Here is a 15,186-nt window from a genome sequence, read left to right on the forward strand (position 1 = left end):
AAGGATTAATAGAGATCTTTCATTTGGGAGGGATAATTAGATTTTTACTAAAAAGAGGAGAACAAATCTGACTGTAATAAATATTTTTGTAATTTTTATTAATGAACTTACCACAGTACTAATACTTGAGCAAGTATATATATATGAAGGGAATGGAGGCTGGAGCCATGAATCATCCATTTATTCGTGCAATAAGAAGAAAAAGAAAGAAGAGTTGTACGTTCTTTTCTTCATAAAAATGGTTTTCATCTCTGGCTCTAATTTCCATCTCTTTTTTCTAGTTTTCCTTTTGAATGTGATTTCATTAGGAGCAGACCCAATCACAGGCGTCTGTAGTTTTACCCAAGATCCAACTTTTTGCACAAAGGCTTTTCAATCGGATCCACGTTCTAGAACTGCTGATTTTGCTGAACTTGAAATCATTGCCATCGATTTAGGAACAAAGAGCGCAAAAAACACCAGTGCAGAGATCCGTTCTCTCATCTCAGGAGCTAAGGACTTTCGTTCCAAGAGTAGCTATACCCAATGTGGCAGTTTTTATGAGGGAATAATTGACTCCTTGAGCCAAGCAAAGAATAATTCAAAAGCTGGAAATCATGTAGATGTTAATCTACAAGGAAAGAGTATCATTAATTATGCTGTTGAATGCGATGAATTGTTAAATGAACCACCTCCAGTTCAATCGCCAGTTTTATCACAAGATAATCTGTTTGCTCGGCGTTATGGCGAAATGATAGCCGTCGTATCTAAACGTCTTCTGCACTAATTTTATTTTTCTTCTTTAAAAATCATCATGAAATGAAAAATTCGAGTTTGAAATCAAACGATGAGTGCTTTTAGCACTAGTTCTGTTGTGTTTAACACATGCTTTGCTTATGAATATCTTTTATTATTATTTCCACAGTCTCATATTAACCGTCGTGGTTACTAAAAATAGTAGTCTCAAATTATTTATCATTTTAGAAATTAAAGACAAAATTAATTATTTTTTTCTTTTTTTACCCTTAGTAATAATTGTTCTTGAAGAGGGAGATAATACATAAATAGAACAAATATTTAATGAAAAGAGATTATATCTTAAGACATAAATAAGAGTAGAATAGTCCAATCCCTTTCCTAACTAATATTTTTTAAGAGACGTGTAAAAAAGAAACACGACACATATAATATGAGACGGAGGGAGTACGTCTTTTCTACCCCGGCCCTATCATTTGCGTTCTCTTCTTTTATTTACATATTACTCCTTTATGTTTTATCTACTTGCTGTTATTATTGTTGTTGTTCCAAAATCATGAAATAAGTGAGTTGCACCCCGAATTTATTATGCTCTCTTTTGTGGTTCGGTGTCTTCTTTTTCATATCTACAAGTGAGATTAGATTGGGCCTTATTTGAGAGTCATGTGATTATATATGAGAAGTCAAGTTAAGAAATGGTTAGATTTTCTTAAACCTATAATCTTAATGTGAACAAGGTTATCGTTATGTCTCCTTCTACTTCCATTTGCTTTGCTCGTGAGACCAAAAAAGTATGAACCATCTGAATGCACAAAATTAAAGAGGAATGAAGTTCCTTATTTTAAAATGGACACCATCTATGCGAATTTCTCTTCTCCATAGTCAAATTAAGTTACATTTAACTAACGTTTAAAAATATAATCTTTTGCTATTTCGTGAGAAAAATTACTTCTTTTGCTATTTCTTGATAAAAATTGTTAACTTATAATACTTTTCTATAATATGTCAGTACTAGGATTTTAATCTAAGAAAATGAAGTAATCTGTTTCACACTGAATTCAGTACATATGATTAATACACACTTGCAAACATTTGATATTTAATATTATCTAGAATTTAATTGATAGATCATTTCATGTAATGTACTAATGCATATGGCAAAAACGCGAAAATCCTGATTTTGCACAAAAGATGATTTGTTTACTCGACATTACGGTGAAAAGATAGGTGTCATCTCTGGATTTCGTGGATAATGATAGCCTTTTTGGCTAAGGTCCTCCAAATGCCAAAAGTATTTTTTCAAAAAGAGTGCTTTCATTTCTAAATTGACGTGGTTGCCAACGTTTTAGGAGGAAGAAAACACTTTTGGGTAGAAGTGTTAATCACGTCCAACTATGCCTTATAAAAAGGTTTAAGTGATTGTTGTAAATATAATTCAGTTTACAAGTTCGGAGTTGAATCTCACAAAGAATTAACCTACTAATCACAACTGTTAGTTCCGCCAGAATTCAAGTAATCAACTTCTATAAATATTGAATAACGAGTTGAGTGTTTGTTAACTAAAAGCAAGGTAATTAAAAAGTTGTAATTTTATTACTAACAAAGCAAATGTTGTAGACAAGATCGGAAAGGTATAGTGTTACGACTTCCCCTCTTATCGGAATCCACTCCGCTACGTTTCTTATAAATTCGCCTAGATATTCTCTACCGGTTGTGAGCACTTTAGGTGTCGTAATTCTCTTCCGAGCAACTACAACAATATGCTAGACGTATTCTTCCAAACTATGCTAGTTGACTTTAGTTCACCGCTCACTAAGTTCACACCAAGGTTTCGTTATTCCTAATCCCACCTGTAAACCCTCTGTATTGATCCCTCATATATGTTATGAGTGATATTGTTCAACAACTACCTAAATATGTATCATTTTCCAAGTAATGCACACTAAATAGGCATAGTCAACTAAGGGCCCTTCAATCAACCACAATAATCACGTAGTTGAACAAGTAGAGAAAATTTAATGGAAAACTTATATTAAACGCAACAAAAATTCATCCTCCAAGAGGTTCCATCAAACCCTAGAATAAAGAGTTTAGCTACTCATAATTGTTTGCACAACTACAATATAAGAATTCATCACCAATAATATAAAAAGGAAGAAGAAAGATAAAAACTCGTTTATGAATCTTCTGCCTTTCTCCTTGCTTGTAGAGCCTTCAAAGATGTTGTCTCCCCCTTAAAAAATCGTTCTTTTATGTATTTATATCATTTAGGGTTGATAAGGGGCGAAACATTTCAATCCAACTTCAGATGGGAAAAGCTGGAATCCGCATCTACCTTCGCGCGTCGCGCACCCATGGACGCGGATTCAGCTTTTGAAATTCTTCCATTTCGCGAAGCGATCCGTGCCTTTGCTTCACTTCGTTGTTTTGTGCCTTCAATTTTCTCCTTTTTCGCGTCCATTTTCGTGCCACACACGAGAATAGACGAGCTCCCAATCCTTCCACTTTTCTCCTTTTTGCAATAATTTGATATCTTTTTATCCATTATCATTCAAGCTCACTCCTACAAATAAGAAATACGTAATGAGTATAATTCACTTTAAAGATCATGTAATCTCCCGCAACTCACACGATAAATGAGATGAAAATACACTCGAAATCATGAACTTTTGGCCATTTATCAAGCATAAGCTATTTTTTATATGATGAAAAAAATAGCTTGTCCTGGAAACAAAAAATATTTTTAATTTATCTCTTAGCAAAAGTTTTATATACCAAAATAATCTTACTCAATTTAAACTAATATTTAGTTATTCTAAACGCAATTCTCTTAATATATAAGTTTTTTTTAGGATAGATTTCTAATATATAATTACTTTTGGGAATCACCCGGTTTGTTGTTGTTGATGACTTTTGTGATGAATATTTTCGTATTTGTTGAATAATAGAATAAATAAATTTTTATCTTTTTTTTTATTTTACTTAATAAAAAAACTTAATTATAATATTTCATAATAAAGATGTAAAATTATGTATCTACTTAAATAATACTATTAATCAATAAATAAATATTTTTCTGTCCTTATTTGTAATTTGACGTTTAAAATATTTTTTTTAAAACTTGGTCAAACGTAAATTGCTGTTTAAAAATTCTTTATAAATTGATTAGCTAAATACAAGTTATTTTTTTCTTCAAAGTACTTTTTCAAAAATTCTTTTCAAAATAAGCTGATTTTAGAAGCTTAACAAATGGGCTATAATTGAGTTATTATTGTTCTCAGAAGTCGTAAGTGTTTGATTGAGAATACGTGCTTCTTACTCCAGTTTAGAAGTAAAAATCACGGTGACCCTCATACTATGTAATTTGTAACATCTTGCCGCTAAACTAAGAGCAGTTCCACCCATCAAATTTTAATCATTTTTAGTTTAGGAATTAAAGTTGGTTTTCATATTTCAAGAATGTGTATTCTAATTTTTAGTGCACAATGAAATGCAATTATAGTTTGTTGGAAAAAAAAAAAAGAAGAGTAGGTTTTTGTTTGGGCAATTAAAGTTGCTTTCCCTTCCCTCAAATCCCCCCTCCCCCCATTTTCGTTCAATGAGATTTTGACCCTATTATTAATTGATTAGGTTTTCCTTTTTCTTTTTTGGTTTTTGTTTCTTTCTTTTCTTATTCTTTTTTTTTGTTATGTTAAAAGACCAACATACCCTAACTTAAATATGGGTCATTACATATTACTAACATGTCTGACTCTTTGTTTCTTAGGAAAAATTATAAAAAAAAAAAGGCAGCTAATGATGTCAACGTCGCACACAATGTTGAGGCACAAGAAAATCTGCCTCAACACCAAGGATTCGATCAGTGACACTCGCAACGAGGCAGACGTAGCAACGTCAGTCCATGGCAAGCTTTATCCCCGACATGTACGGGAGGCGACTCTTGACGATGCTGAGGACGAGCACGTTATGGAAACGGTGAGGATCTTGAGAGAACAACAAAAGGCCATCATGGGCCATCTCTCAAGGCAAGACCAGGTCATGACGGAACTAAGTCAAGCGTTGTCAGGTGCTTCCAACAACGAAAATGGAAGAGGCCATGTTCCTCCCGGTGCTCCCTCAAATCAAACAGCGTAAAGGGTTGATAACAACACCTCGAAGGGTGAGGTCGGCTTCGATGGGGCCGGGGGGATCGGCACCGGGTCTGGTAACGATAACAGCAATGATCCCTTCAAAATCGAGCTTATGCGGTTCAAGAGGGAAATGAACGAGCGGATGGACCAGAATGCGAAAGAATTCCACGCTCGAATAGACTAAATTCCAGGTGCACCACCAGTGATGAAGGGATAGAACTCAAAGAAGTACACCCAATTGCCGTTCAAATCGAGCGCGGCACCAGAATTAAGTCCAAAGTGGTTCAAAATGCCAGACGTACCGAAATATGATGGGACTTCAGACCATCAGGAGCATATCACCACCTATACAATGACAGTGAAAGGAAACGACTTGCCTTAACATGAGATTGAGTCGGTCCTGCTGAAGAAGTTCAAAGAAACCCTCACGAAGAGGGCCCTGACATGGTACTCACTCTTATCCGAACACTCAATAGATTCCTTTGAGATGCTCGCAGACTCTTTCATCAAGGCCCATGCCGGGCCCAGAAAGGTCCAGGTCCGAAAGGCGGACATATTCAGAATTTCGCAAGAAGAGTCCGAGTTGCTGCGTAAGTTCGTGATCAGGTTTCAAAAAGAAAGGATGATGCTACCATCCGCCAGATAAATGGGCGGCTGAGGAATTAACTAAAGGGTTAAACTCGAGGAGTTCCAATGCCTCTTAAAAAGTGAAAGAAAGCCTTCTCGGGTTCCAGGCAACTACATGGGTGGATGTCCATCACCGTTACGAATCAAAGATAAGGATAGAAGATAATTAGCTCAGGTTCCCAGCATCAAATAAGGTCCGAAGGACGTGACAATAGAGGGTACCAGTCAGCGGATAGGTTCACTCCAGATAGAAGAACTGACCACGGTCAGAATAACAGGTCATTGCAAGACAAAGAGGTATCGGGTTCCTGAGATTCCACCTATCCTGGGCTATCCGAGTATAATTTTAATGTCAGTGTAGTGGAGCTGATATCGACAATGAGGAACATCAAGGAAGCGCAATTCCTGAGGCCAATGAGATCCGATCCTAGTCAGAGAGATCCTAATTTATGGTGCGAGTATCATGGGACTAACGGTCATCGGGTTGGGGACAGCCGACATCTATGCGATGAGGTAGCAACGCTATTGAAAAATGGTCATCTCAGAGAATTCTTAAGTGATCGAGCTAAGAACAACTACGGTCATAGTCGAGACAATGCAGAGCCTTCAAAGATAGGTGAAGACCCTCATCGACTAACCATCAATGGTGTAACCTTCTCGACAGCAAAAAAGACAAAGGTATCGGTGACTCATAGTAAGAGACTCCGGAAAGTCACTGAGGACAACATCACCTTCACAGAAGAAGACGCTGATGGACTTCTACTGTCGCACAATGACGCCCTGTAATTTCTCTTAACGTTCTAGATTTCAAGATTAAACGTGTTTTGGTTGACCTAGGAAGTTCAACCAACATCATTCAATATAGAGTGCTGGAATAAGCCAAGCTAACCAGAAGCATCATTTCGACAACAAAACTCCTCGCCGAGTTCAACTTAGCAAGAGTGACAACCCGAGGGGAGATCTTGCTACCCACGAATGCCGAAGGGGTCACGAAGACTACCTTATTTGAACTGACAGCAAGGGAGATAAACGCGGTCTCGGTTTCGAGCAGTAAAGGGAAGAAACATGTGTCATAGCAATTATAGGAACCGACGCTTGCTCCCGAACCAAACGAAGACGATAAAAGGGAAGAGACGTTGGAATCCCACCAGGTACCATGGTATTTCCAGGTATCGGAAGAAACGTACGTGACAAAGTCCACGGCGGAAGAACTCAAAAGTGGCCTTGTTCGACAAATTTCTAGAGAGGAAGTTTCACTTAGGGACAGGACTAAACCCCGAGCTCGGATCAGGATTTATTGAATTTCTTAAAACTAATGTTGACTGTTTTGCATGGTTGCACACGGATATGACATGTATCCCGCTACAGGTGGCCGTGCACATACTAAGATTGATGAAGAACTTAGGTAGTTCATTATATAGTCTTTGTAATTATAATTTTTATTATTATATGAATAATAATATATTATATTGTGGTACCAGACCTAATATATACACGGTAAAGTTAAAGGCAAAAAACTGATTGTATGCAAATAAAGTTATTCACAAATCATCTAAAGGTTGTTTAAGAAGCATTGCGGTAAATGTCGTTCTAGTTCGGGAGGATGAAGGTACGCAATCTCCTATCTATTATCTTAACAAAATTTTATCGGGAGATAAAACTCGTTATCCGCACCTAAAAAATTGGCCTTAACTCTCGTAGTGCCGGTCGAAACTTAGGTCTTATTTTCAGTGCCACCCGATAGTTGTAGTGACAACTATTCCCCTACGAAATGTCCTTCACAAACCCAAGTTATCATGTCGACTGGCCAAATGGGCAGTTGAAATTAGTGAATTTAATATTAAATATAAGCCCAGGACAGCGATCAAATCACAAGTTTTTGGCCGACTTCATGTTTGATTTTAGTCCCGGGCTACTGCGTTTGGCCACGAAAGAAGAGGTGATGGTGTCGGAAATGACATCAGGAGTTTGGACCTTGTTCACGGATGGAGCTTCTAACATAAAAGGGTCCAAGCTTGGGGTTGTCTTAATCATGCCCTCGGGATAAGTCCTAAGGCAGGCCATAAAAATGTTCCCTTGACTAACAATGAAGCCGAGTATGAGGGTTTGATTATAGGACTTGAATTTGACCGGGGACTAGACTCCGAGGTCATTGAAATCAAATGCAATTCTCAACTAGTGGTAAATCAAGTATATGGAATCTTCGACACCAAAGAGGAGCGCATGCATCAATATGTGGTTAAGGCTTAATCTTTGCTCATACGGTTCAGGGAATGGTCGATAACCTATATCCCGAGAGAAGAAAATGCAAAAGCGGATGCATTGTCCAATTTGGGATCGTCCACGGAAATGAAGGGATCAGATTCTGGTACCGTCATTCAGCTCATGCATTCAATACTAGATGTGGACAGTTATTATGAAGTAAATACAACCAACCTAGTCTGTGACAGGAGGAATTATATCATCGATTACCTCGAGCACGGCAAGCTGGCCGAAGACCCGAAAGCATCCCGGGCACTCCGCACCAAAGTAACTCGTTACAGCTTCTGGGAGGACAATTATATAGAAGGTTGTTCCAAGGTCCATTGGCCCAATGTTTGGGAGCCTCGAAGGCGAACTACGTCATGAGAGAGGTTCACAAAGGAATTTACGAGATTCATTCAGGTGCAAATTCGTTAGTGCTAAAATTAGTTAGGGTAGGATACTACTGGCCCCGAATAGAACAAAACGCTAAGGCTTTCGTTCAGAAATGCGACAAGTGTCAACTCCATGCACCACTAGTGCACCAATCGGCAGAACTGCTGCATTCGGTACTATCCACATGGCTATTTATGAAATGGGGAATGAATATAGTCGGTCCGCTGCCACCGGCTTTCGGGAAGGTAAGATTTATTTTAATTTTAACTGATTACTTCACTAAGTGAGTTGAAGCAGGTCCTTACCAAAACATTGGCGAGCGCAAAGTGGTCAATTTCCTATGGGAAAATATAATTTTCCGGTTTGGAATACCAAAAGAGATTGCCTGCGACAATGGGCCACAGTTCATAGGTTTAAAGGTCACAAAATTCCTTGAAGATTTGAAAATTAAAAGAATCACATCTTCGCCATACCATCCGAGTGCAAATGGGCAAGCGGAATCAACCAATAATGTGATTATTCAAAACCTCAAAAAGAGGTTAGAAGCAGCCAAAAGCAAGTGGCCCGACTGTTTGACGACCAAATCAAGCACGGGAGAGACAACTTTCTCTATCGTATACGGTACAGAAGCTCTGGTCCCGGTGAAAGTAAGAGAACTAACCTTGCGGTACTTCCGGGTGGACGAATAAACAAACAATGAAGTATTGCTAAATTGGAGATGCTTCATGAAAGCATGGACTTAGCGCACATAAGGATGGTGGCCTAGAAACAAAGAATGGAAATGTACTATAACCAAAGGGACAATCTCCGTTATTTCAATGTGAGACCTGGTTTTGAGGAAAGTAACTCAACACACCTGGGAGCTCAATGTAGGAAAGCTGGGCCCAACGTGGGAAGGCCTCTACCAGGTTTCAGCTATCACCGAAAAAGGGATCATACGAACTAGAAAACTAAGATGGAGTCAAATTGCCGAGCAGCTGGAACGTGACTCACCTCAAAAGGTATTACTGCTGATCGGCACCGTTTATACTGAAAGTATGTGATACACTCTTTTTTCCTTCGCCTAGTTTTTGTCCCAAATAGGTTTTTCTGGCAAGGTTTTTAACGAGGCAGCAACATAAAGCATACTACGAAGGAAATGTCATCAGCAGAGATAAGACCTTTAAATGACAAGGTATTGAAACAAAAAACCACAGTGGGATGGTGAGATAGTCTTTGGCTCGATGGCAAATTCCTAATAGGAAGCAAAACTTGCCATCGGACCAAAGGCTATTCAACCGTTCACGAGTGCTCTTTCCTACAAGCCACTAGGGGTGGTTAGATAATCTTTTGCTCAACAACAAATCTCCTAATGGGAAATAAAGCTTGCTATCGAACCAAAGATAATCCAACCATTCACTAGTGTTTTTTCCTTAAAGGAAAAAGACCTCCAGTGTTCCAATTCGCATTCCTCGCATTCGAACACTAGGGGAATAGTATAAGAATAAGGCAACCTGATTTCCACGAAAACCAGGACTACGAGACTTGGGGAAAAATGCCTCATCAGGACCGGGGACTACACAGCCAGCCCCGTAGAAATAAGTTGTATAAATTAGCCCCATGAAATGACAATTTCTTTTCTTTCAGCAAACAAATGATTATGTATTTTTGAATATAGAAGGAATAAAATAAAGTCTTTTTATTTTTTATCTTGTTTCTTGTCCAAACGATGAATTGATTTTATCATTTGAAAGTGAACCAAGTACTTTAAATGCTAGTGTCAGAATGAATAAGAGACGTCCTCTTCAAGAGCACTATAAATATAAGAGGACCTTCTCTTATGAAACTCTCACAGTAAACGGTTGATTCCGGAAGATTTTATGCCCGGAACCCAAATGCTATTGAGGGAAAATGCACCCGAAGCCTTTCCTAATTCAACGCAAAAAATAAACTTTGCGCAATGCTTAAACAAAAAGCACTTCTATTTATCAAACGTGCCAAGTAGCACAAGTACAAAAATACAAAAGAAAAACAACAAAAGGAAAATAAAGCAAAAAGCTAAACTACTTCGCCAGCAGGACTCGGGGGAAGAGAATCAGTGCCCTGGGAGAAGCAGGTCGGATCTGCCGCTGGCGCAGGATCTTGGTATTCATCATTATCTTCTTCAAGTTCCTCCTCGGTTCCTGAAAATCTGGAATCGAAACTAGGAGAATCAGCTGCATTGGTATGAGTTGGGAGGCGTCCTCGAGTAGTTGACTCAAACGCTCGGGCCTTGGCGATCTTATCATCATCAATGACGCTCGCCTTGGCCTCTTCCAAGGTTTTCCTGCTTATATGATACATGGAGTGAATTTTTTCGATGATGAGGGAATCCCCTCGGCACTGAAGTTCTGATTTAAGACAATCAACCTCAGTAAAAAGGCCATCCCGCTCGGATCTCATAGCGCTAAGGCTAATTTATCTCATTCTTTGGTCCTGATATCCATGCTTAGACTAGTTAATTGATAAATTGATCGTTCTTTTCGTACTTATGAACTATCTGTGATAATTGAGTATTGTTTCTGAAGTTGAGATTGGTATTGTGGAACTATTGTTTACAGAAGACTTGATATTGCTTATTCCATCTCCATATTGTTATATGTTCACTGTTACACGGTAAAGGAGAGTGTTAAAGCACGAAGGGTGATACCGTGCCGTATTTAAGAGTTAAAGCACAGAGGGTGATGTCATGTCGTATCTATTGATTCATGAAGAAATTGAGAGTAAAAGCACGAAGGGTGATGTCGTGCCGTATTTATAAGTCATGTCGTTATTACTGTTTCATAGTGAGGCTGAGAGTAAAAGCACGAATGGTGATGCCGTGCAGTTTTATTCATTATGCTTGTTCATTTTTTTGATTGAAGGTTTATTGACTGATTCTTGTTATTATTCCCTGTTGTAGTTACCGTATTTTGTACCCCTTTCGCATGTCCCCTCCCAATTGTACTTGTTAATTCTTTATTTGTGGTTATTTTATATGTATATTTTCGTCTGTACAGGTTTAATTACGTGGGTGTCCTGTCATAGCCTCGTCAGTACCTCGTCAAGGTTAGGCTCGACACTTACAGAGTACATTAGGTCGGTTGTGCTCATACTACATTCTGCACTTCTTATGCGGATTTTGGTACTGGTCCCAGCTGTCCGTGAGGCGTACCAGCTCGGATTGGCATTTGGAGACTCGAGGTAGATCTGCTGGCGTCCACAGACCTTGAAGTCCCCTTCCATTTCTCCTATTTAGCGTCCTTTTCATTCGAGACAATTGTATTTATTTCAATCCCTCTTTTGTAGAGATTCTAGAAGCTCATAAACTTGTGACTCCAGATCCGAGTTGTACTTAGATATTATTGGTTTTATGTCATTTTGTACTCCATTTTTGTTTCATTTCAGCTTAATTGGTTTTACTTATTTGAATTGATTAAAAATTGGCTTAAAGATCCTCTAACATTGGCTTGCCTAGCAAGTGAAATGTTAGGCGCCATCACGGCCCTGAAAGTAGAAATTCCAGGTCGTGACAAGTTGGTCACTAGGTTACTTAGGTCTCAAGAGTCACGAGCAAGCTTAGTAGAGTCTGAAGGATCAGTACAAAGACGTCTGTACTGAGGCTATGAAGTTTAGGAACAAATTTCACTGTTATTCTTCTCTGTCGTACAGTTTTATTCTATTATTGATAATTGAACTCTTTTATTATTATCCTCCCGCAGATGGCGAGAACACGTGAAACATCTTCAGCTGGACAACAGTCGGAGCCCCCAGTGGCATCTCCTACTAGGGGCAAAGGACGAGGCCGAGGTTGCGCCGGAGGTCGAGGCAGAGGTAGAGCTCAGCCTAGAGCTCGAGTAGAAGCACTAGTAGTGTAGCCTTAGGTAGATTTTGATGAGGAGGTTCCAGCTCAGACTGTATCTGTTGGACCAACTCAGGTCCCGGAGGGGTTCATCGCCATCAAGTGCTTCAAGATGCTCTAGTCCGTTTGGTGGGCCTTATGGAGAGTGTGGCCCAGGCCGGTGCATTTCCTGTGGCACCAGCCGTCTCTCGGGCTGGGGGAGGAGCACAAACTCCTACTACTCACACTTCGGAGCAGATGGCTCCCCAGTATCAGTCTCCAGCAGCCCCTCTATTTGGGGTAGTTCAGCCAATTATTGCAGTACAGGCCGGTGATAGGCCCGCTATGTCTTTTGAGGCATTATTGAGATTGGACAAGTTTACTAAGCTCTTTCCAGTTCACTTCAGCGGTGCACCTTCTGAGGACCCATAGGATTATCTCGACAGTTTCCATGAGGTGCTACAGAACATGGGTATAGTTGAGACTAATAGGGTCGATTTTGTTGTATTTCAGATGACGGGTTCCGCCAAGAGGTGGTGGGGCGATTACATGTTGACTAGACCAGCTGGGTCGCCTACACTTACTTGGGAGCAGTTTTCACAGCTATTTCTAGAGAAGTTTCTCCTTATCACTTTGAGAGAGGATTACCGCAGGCAGTTCAAGCGTCTCCAGCAGAGCAGTATGACTGTTACTCAGTACGAGACTCGTTTTGTGGATCTAGCCCGTCATGCTCTCCTTTTGCTTCCTACTGAGAGAGAGAGGGTGAAAATGTTTATTGATGGACTCGCTCACCCTATCAGGCTACAGATGGCCAAGGAGACCGGAGTTAGATTTCCTTTTAGACGGCTGCTAATGTTGCTCGGCGGATTGAGGTGGTTCTTGCCCAAAAGAGGGGGCAGGGGTCTGATAAGAGGCCTCGTCATTCCGGTGGGTTTAGTGGCTCTTCGTCTGGAGGTAGGGGTACTTTTGGTAGAGGCCATCCTCCTAGGACGTATCATTGAGCGCTCCAAGCATCTCACAATGCTTCAGGTGGTCGCGCACTTCATATGTCTCATCCCAATCAGCTAGCCTACAGTGCACCACCAGCTCTTATTAGTGCACCTCCGCTCCAGACTTTTCAGGGTGGTTACTCAGGTCGACAGGGTCAGTTTCAGGGTGAGCAGTCACAACAGCCGAGGTCCTGTTATACTTGTGGTGACCCGAGGCACATTGCTAGATTTTGCCCTCGGGTACTGGGCAACTCACAATAGCAGGGTTCTCGTGCCATGGTTCCGGCACCGGTTGCTTCACTACCTGTTCAGCCAGCAAGAGGCAGGGGTCAGGTAGCCAGATGTGGAGGTCAGGTTGTTAGATGTGGAGGTCAGACCATTAGAGATGGAGGTCATCCAGTTAGAGGTCGTCCCAGAGACGTGGTTCAGAGTGGTGGGCCCCAGCCCCGATATTATGCTTTCCCAGCCATGCGTGAGGCTGAGTCATCTGACGCTGTTATCACAGGTATTGTTTTAGTTTGCCATAGGGATTATTCAGTTCTATTTGATCCGGGCTCCACTTATTCCTACGAGTCATCCTACTTTGCTTCATATCTGGTTTTGCCTCAAGATTCTTTGAGTGCTCTTGTGTATGTGTCCATACCTATGGGAGATTCTATTATTGTAGATCGTGTCTATCGTTCGTGTAAGGTTATCATTGGGAGTCTTAAGACTAGCGTAGATCTCCTACTTCTTGATATGGTGGATTTTGATGTCATCTTGGGTATGGATTGGCTGTTACCTTATTATGATATATTGGATTGTCATGCCAAGACGGTGACCTTAGCCTTGTCGGGGTTGACTCGATTAGAGTGGAGGGTACTACTGGCCATTCTACCAGCAGGGTTATCTCTTATGTGAAGGTTCGGCATATGGTCGAGAAGGGGTGTCTAGCTTATTTGGCTTATGTCCGCGATTCTAGTGCGGAGGTTCCCTCCATGGATTTAGTAGCAGTTGTTCGTGAGTTTCTAGAGGCCTTTCCTGCAGATCTGTCGGGGATTGATGACTTATTTGATCAGCTTCAGGGTGCCAAGGTATTTTCGAAGATTGGTTTCAGGCTACCATCAATTGAGGATTAGGGCATCCGATGTCCCTAAGACAGCTTTTCGGACTCGATATGGGCATTATGAGTTTCTAGTGATGTCATTTGGGCTGACAAATGGCCAAGCAACATTTATGGATTTGATGAACTGGGTGTTCAAGCCCTATTTGGATTCATTTGTGATCGTGTTTATTGATGATGTCTTGATCTACTCCCGCAGTCGAGAGGAGCACGAGCAACATCTTCGGATTGTACTTCCGACTCTGAGGGATAGCCATTTGTATGCCAAGTTTTTAAAGTGCGAGTTTTGGTTGGACTCGGTCACTTTCTTGGGGCACGTAGTATCGACAGAGGGCATTCGGGTGGATTTTAAGAAGATTGAGGCAGTTCAGAACTGGACTAGACCCACTTCAGCTACCTAGATCCGGAGTTTCTTGGGCTTGGCAGGTTATTACCGTCAGTTTGTAGAGGGGTTTTGGTCTATAGCAGCCCCATTGACAAGATTGACCCAGAAGGGTGCCCTGTTCGGATGGTCAGACAAGTGTGAGGCGAGCTTCCAGAAGCTCAAGACTGCTTTGACTACAGAGCCGGTATTGGTGTTGCCCACAGGTTTAAGATCTTATACGGTATATTCTAATGCATCTCGCGTTGGGCTCGGAGAAGTATTGATGCAGGATGGCAGGGTGATTGCATATGCGTCGCGGCAGTTGAAGGTGCATGAGAAGAATTACCATGTTCATGATCTAGAGCTGGCATCCATTGTTCATGCGCTGAAGATCTGGAGGCATTACTTTTACGGCATGTCGTGCGAGGTTTTCACGGATCATCGGAGCCTACAGTATTTTTTCAAACTAAAGGATCTCAATTTGAGGCAGATGAGGTGGTTGGAGCTATTGAAAGATTATGATATAACCATCTTGTATCACCCTGGGAAGGCCAATGTGGTGCCCGATGCCTTAAGTAGAAAGGCAGCGAGTATGGGTAGCCTTGCGTACATTCCAGTCGGTGAGAGACCGTTTGCATAAGATGTTCAGGCTTTGGCCAATCGGTTCATGAGGTTGGGTGTTTCAGAGCCCAGTCGTGTTCTAGCTTGTACAGTCGCTCGGTCTTCTTTGTTTAAGCGCATCAGGGAGTGGCAGTATGATGACC

The 15,186-nt window shown here is 40.8% G+C and overlaps 1 protein-coding gene across 1 annotated transcript; it reads left to right on the plus strand.

The window, feature by feature from the left end:
* The first annotated feature begins 238 nt into the window (after positions 1-238).
* On the plus strand, positions 239-766 carry LOC107761929 (pectinesterase inhibitor-like). The gene has a single exon (XM_016580223.1). It carries the CDS (start codon positions 239-241, stop codon positions 764-766), a length of 528 nt encoding a protein of 175 aa, XP_016435709.1.
* Positions 767-15,186: the final 14,420 nt, after the last annotated feature.

Source organism: Nicotiana tabacum, chromosome 19 (assembly GCF_000715075.1).
Source record: "Nicotiana tabacum cultivar K326 chromosome 19, ASM71507v2, whole genome shotgun sequence".
NCBI classification, from domain to species: domain Eukaryota; kingdom Viridiplantae; phylum Streptophyta; class Magnoliopsida; order Solanales; family Solanaceae; genus Nicotiana; species Nicotiana tabacum.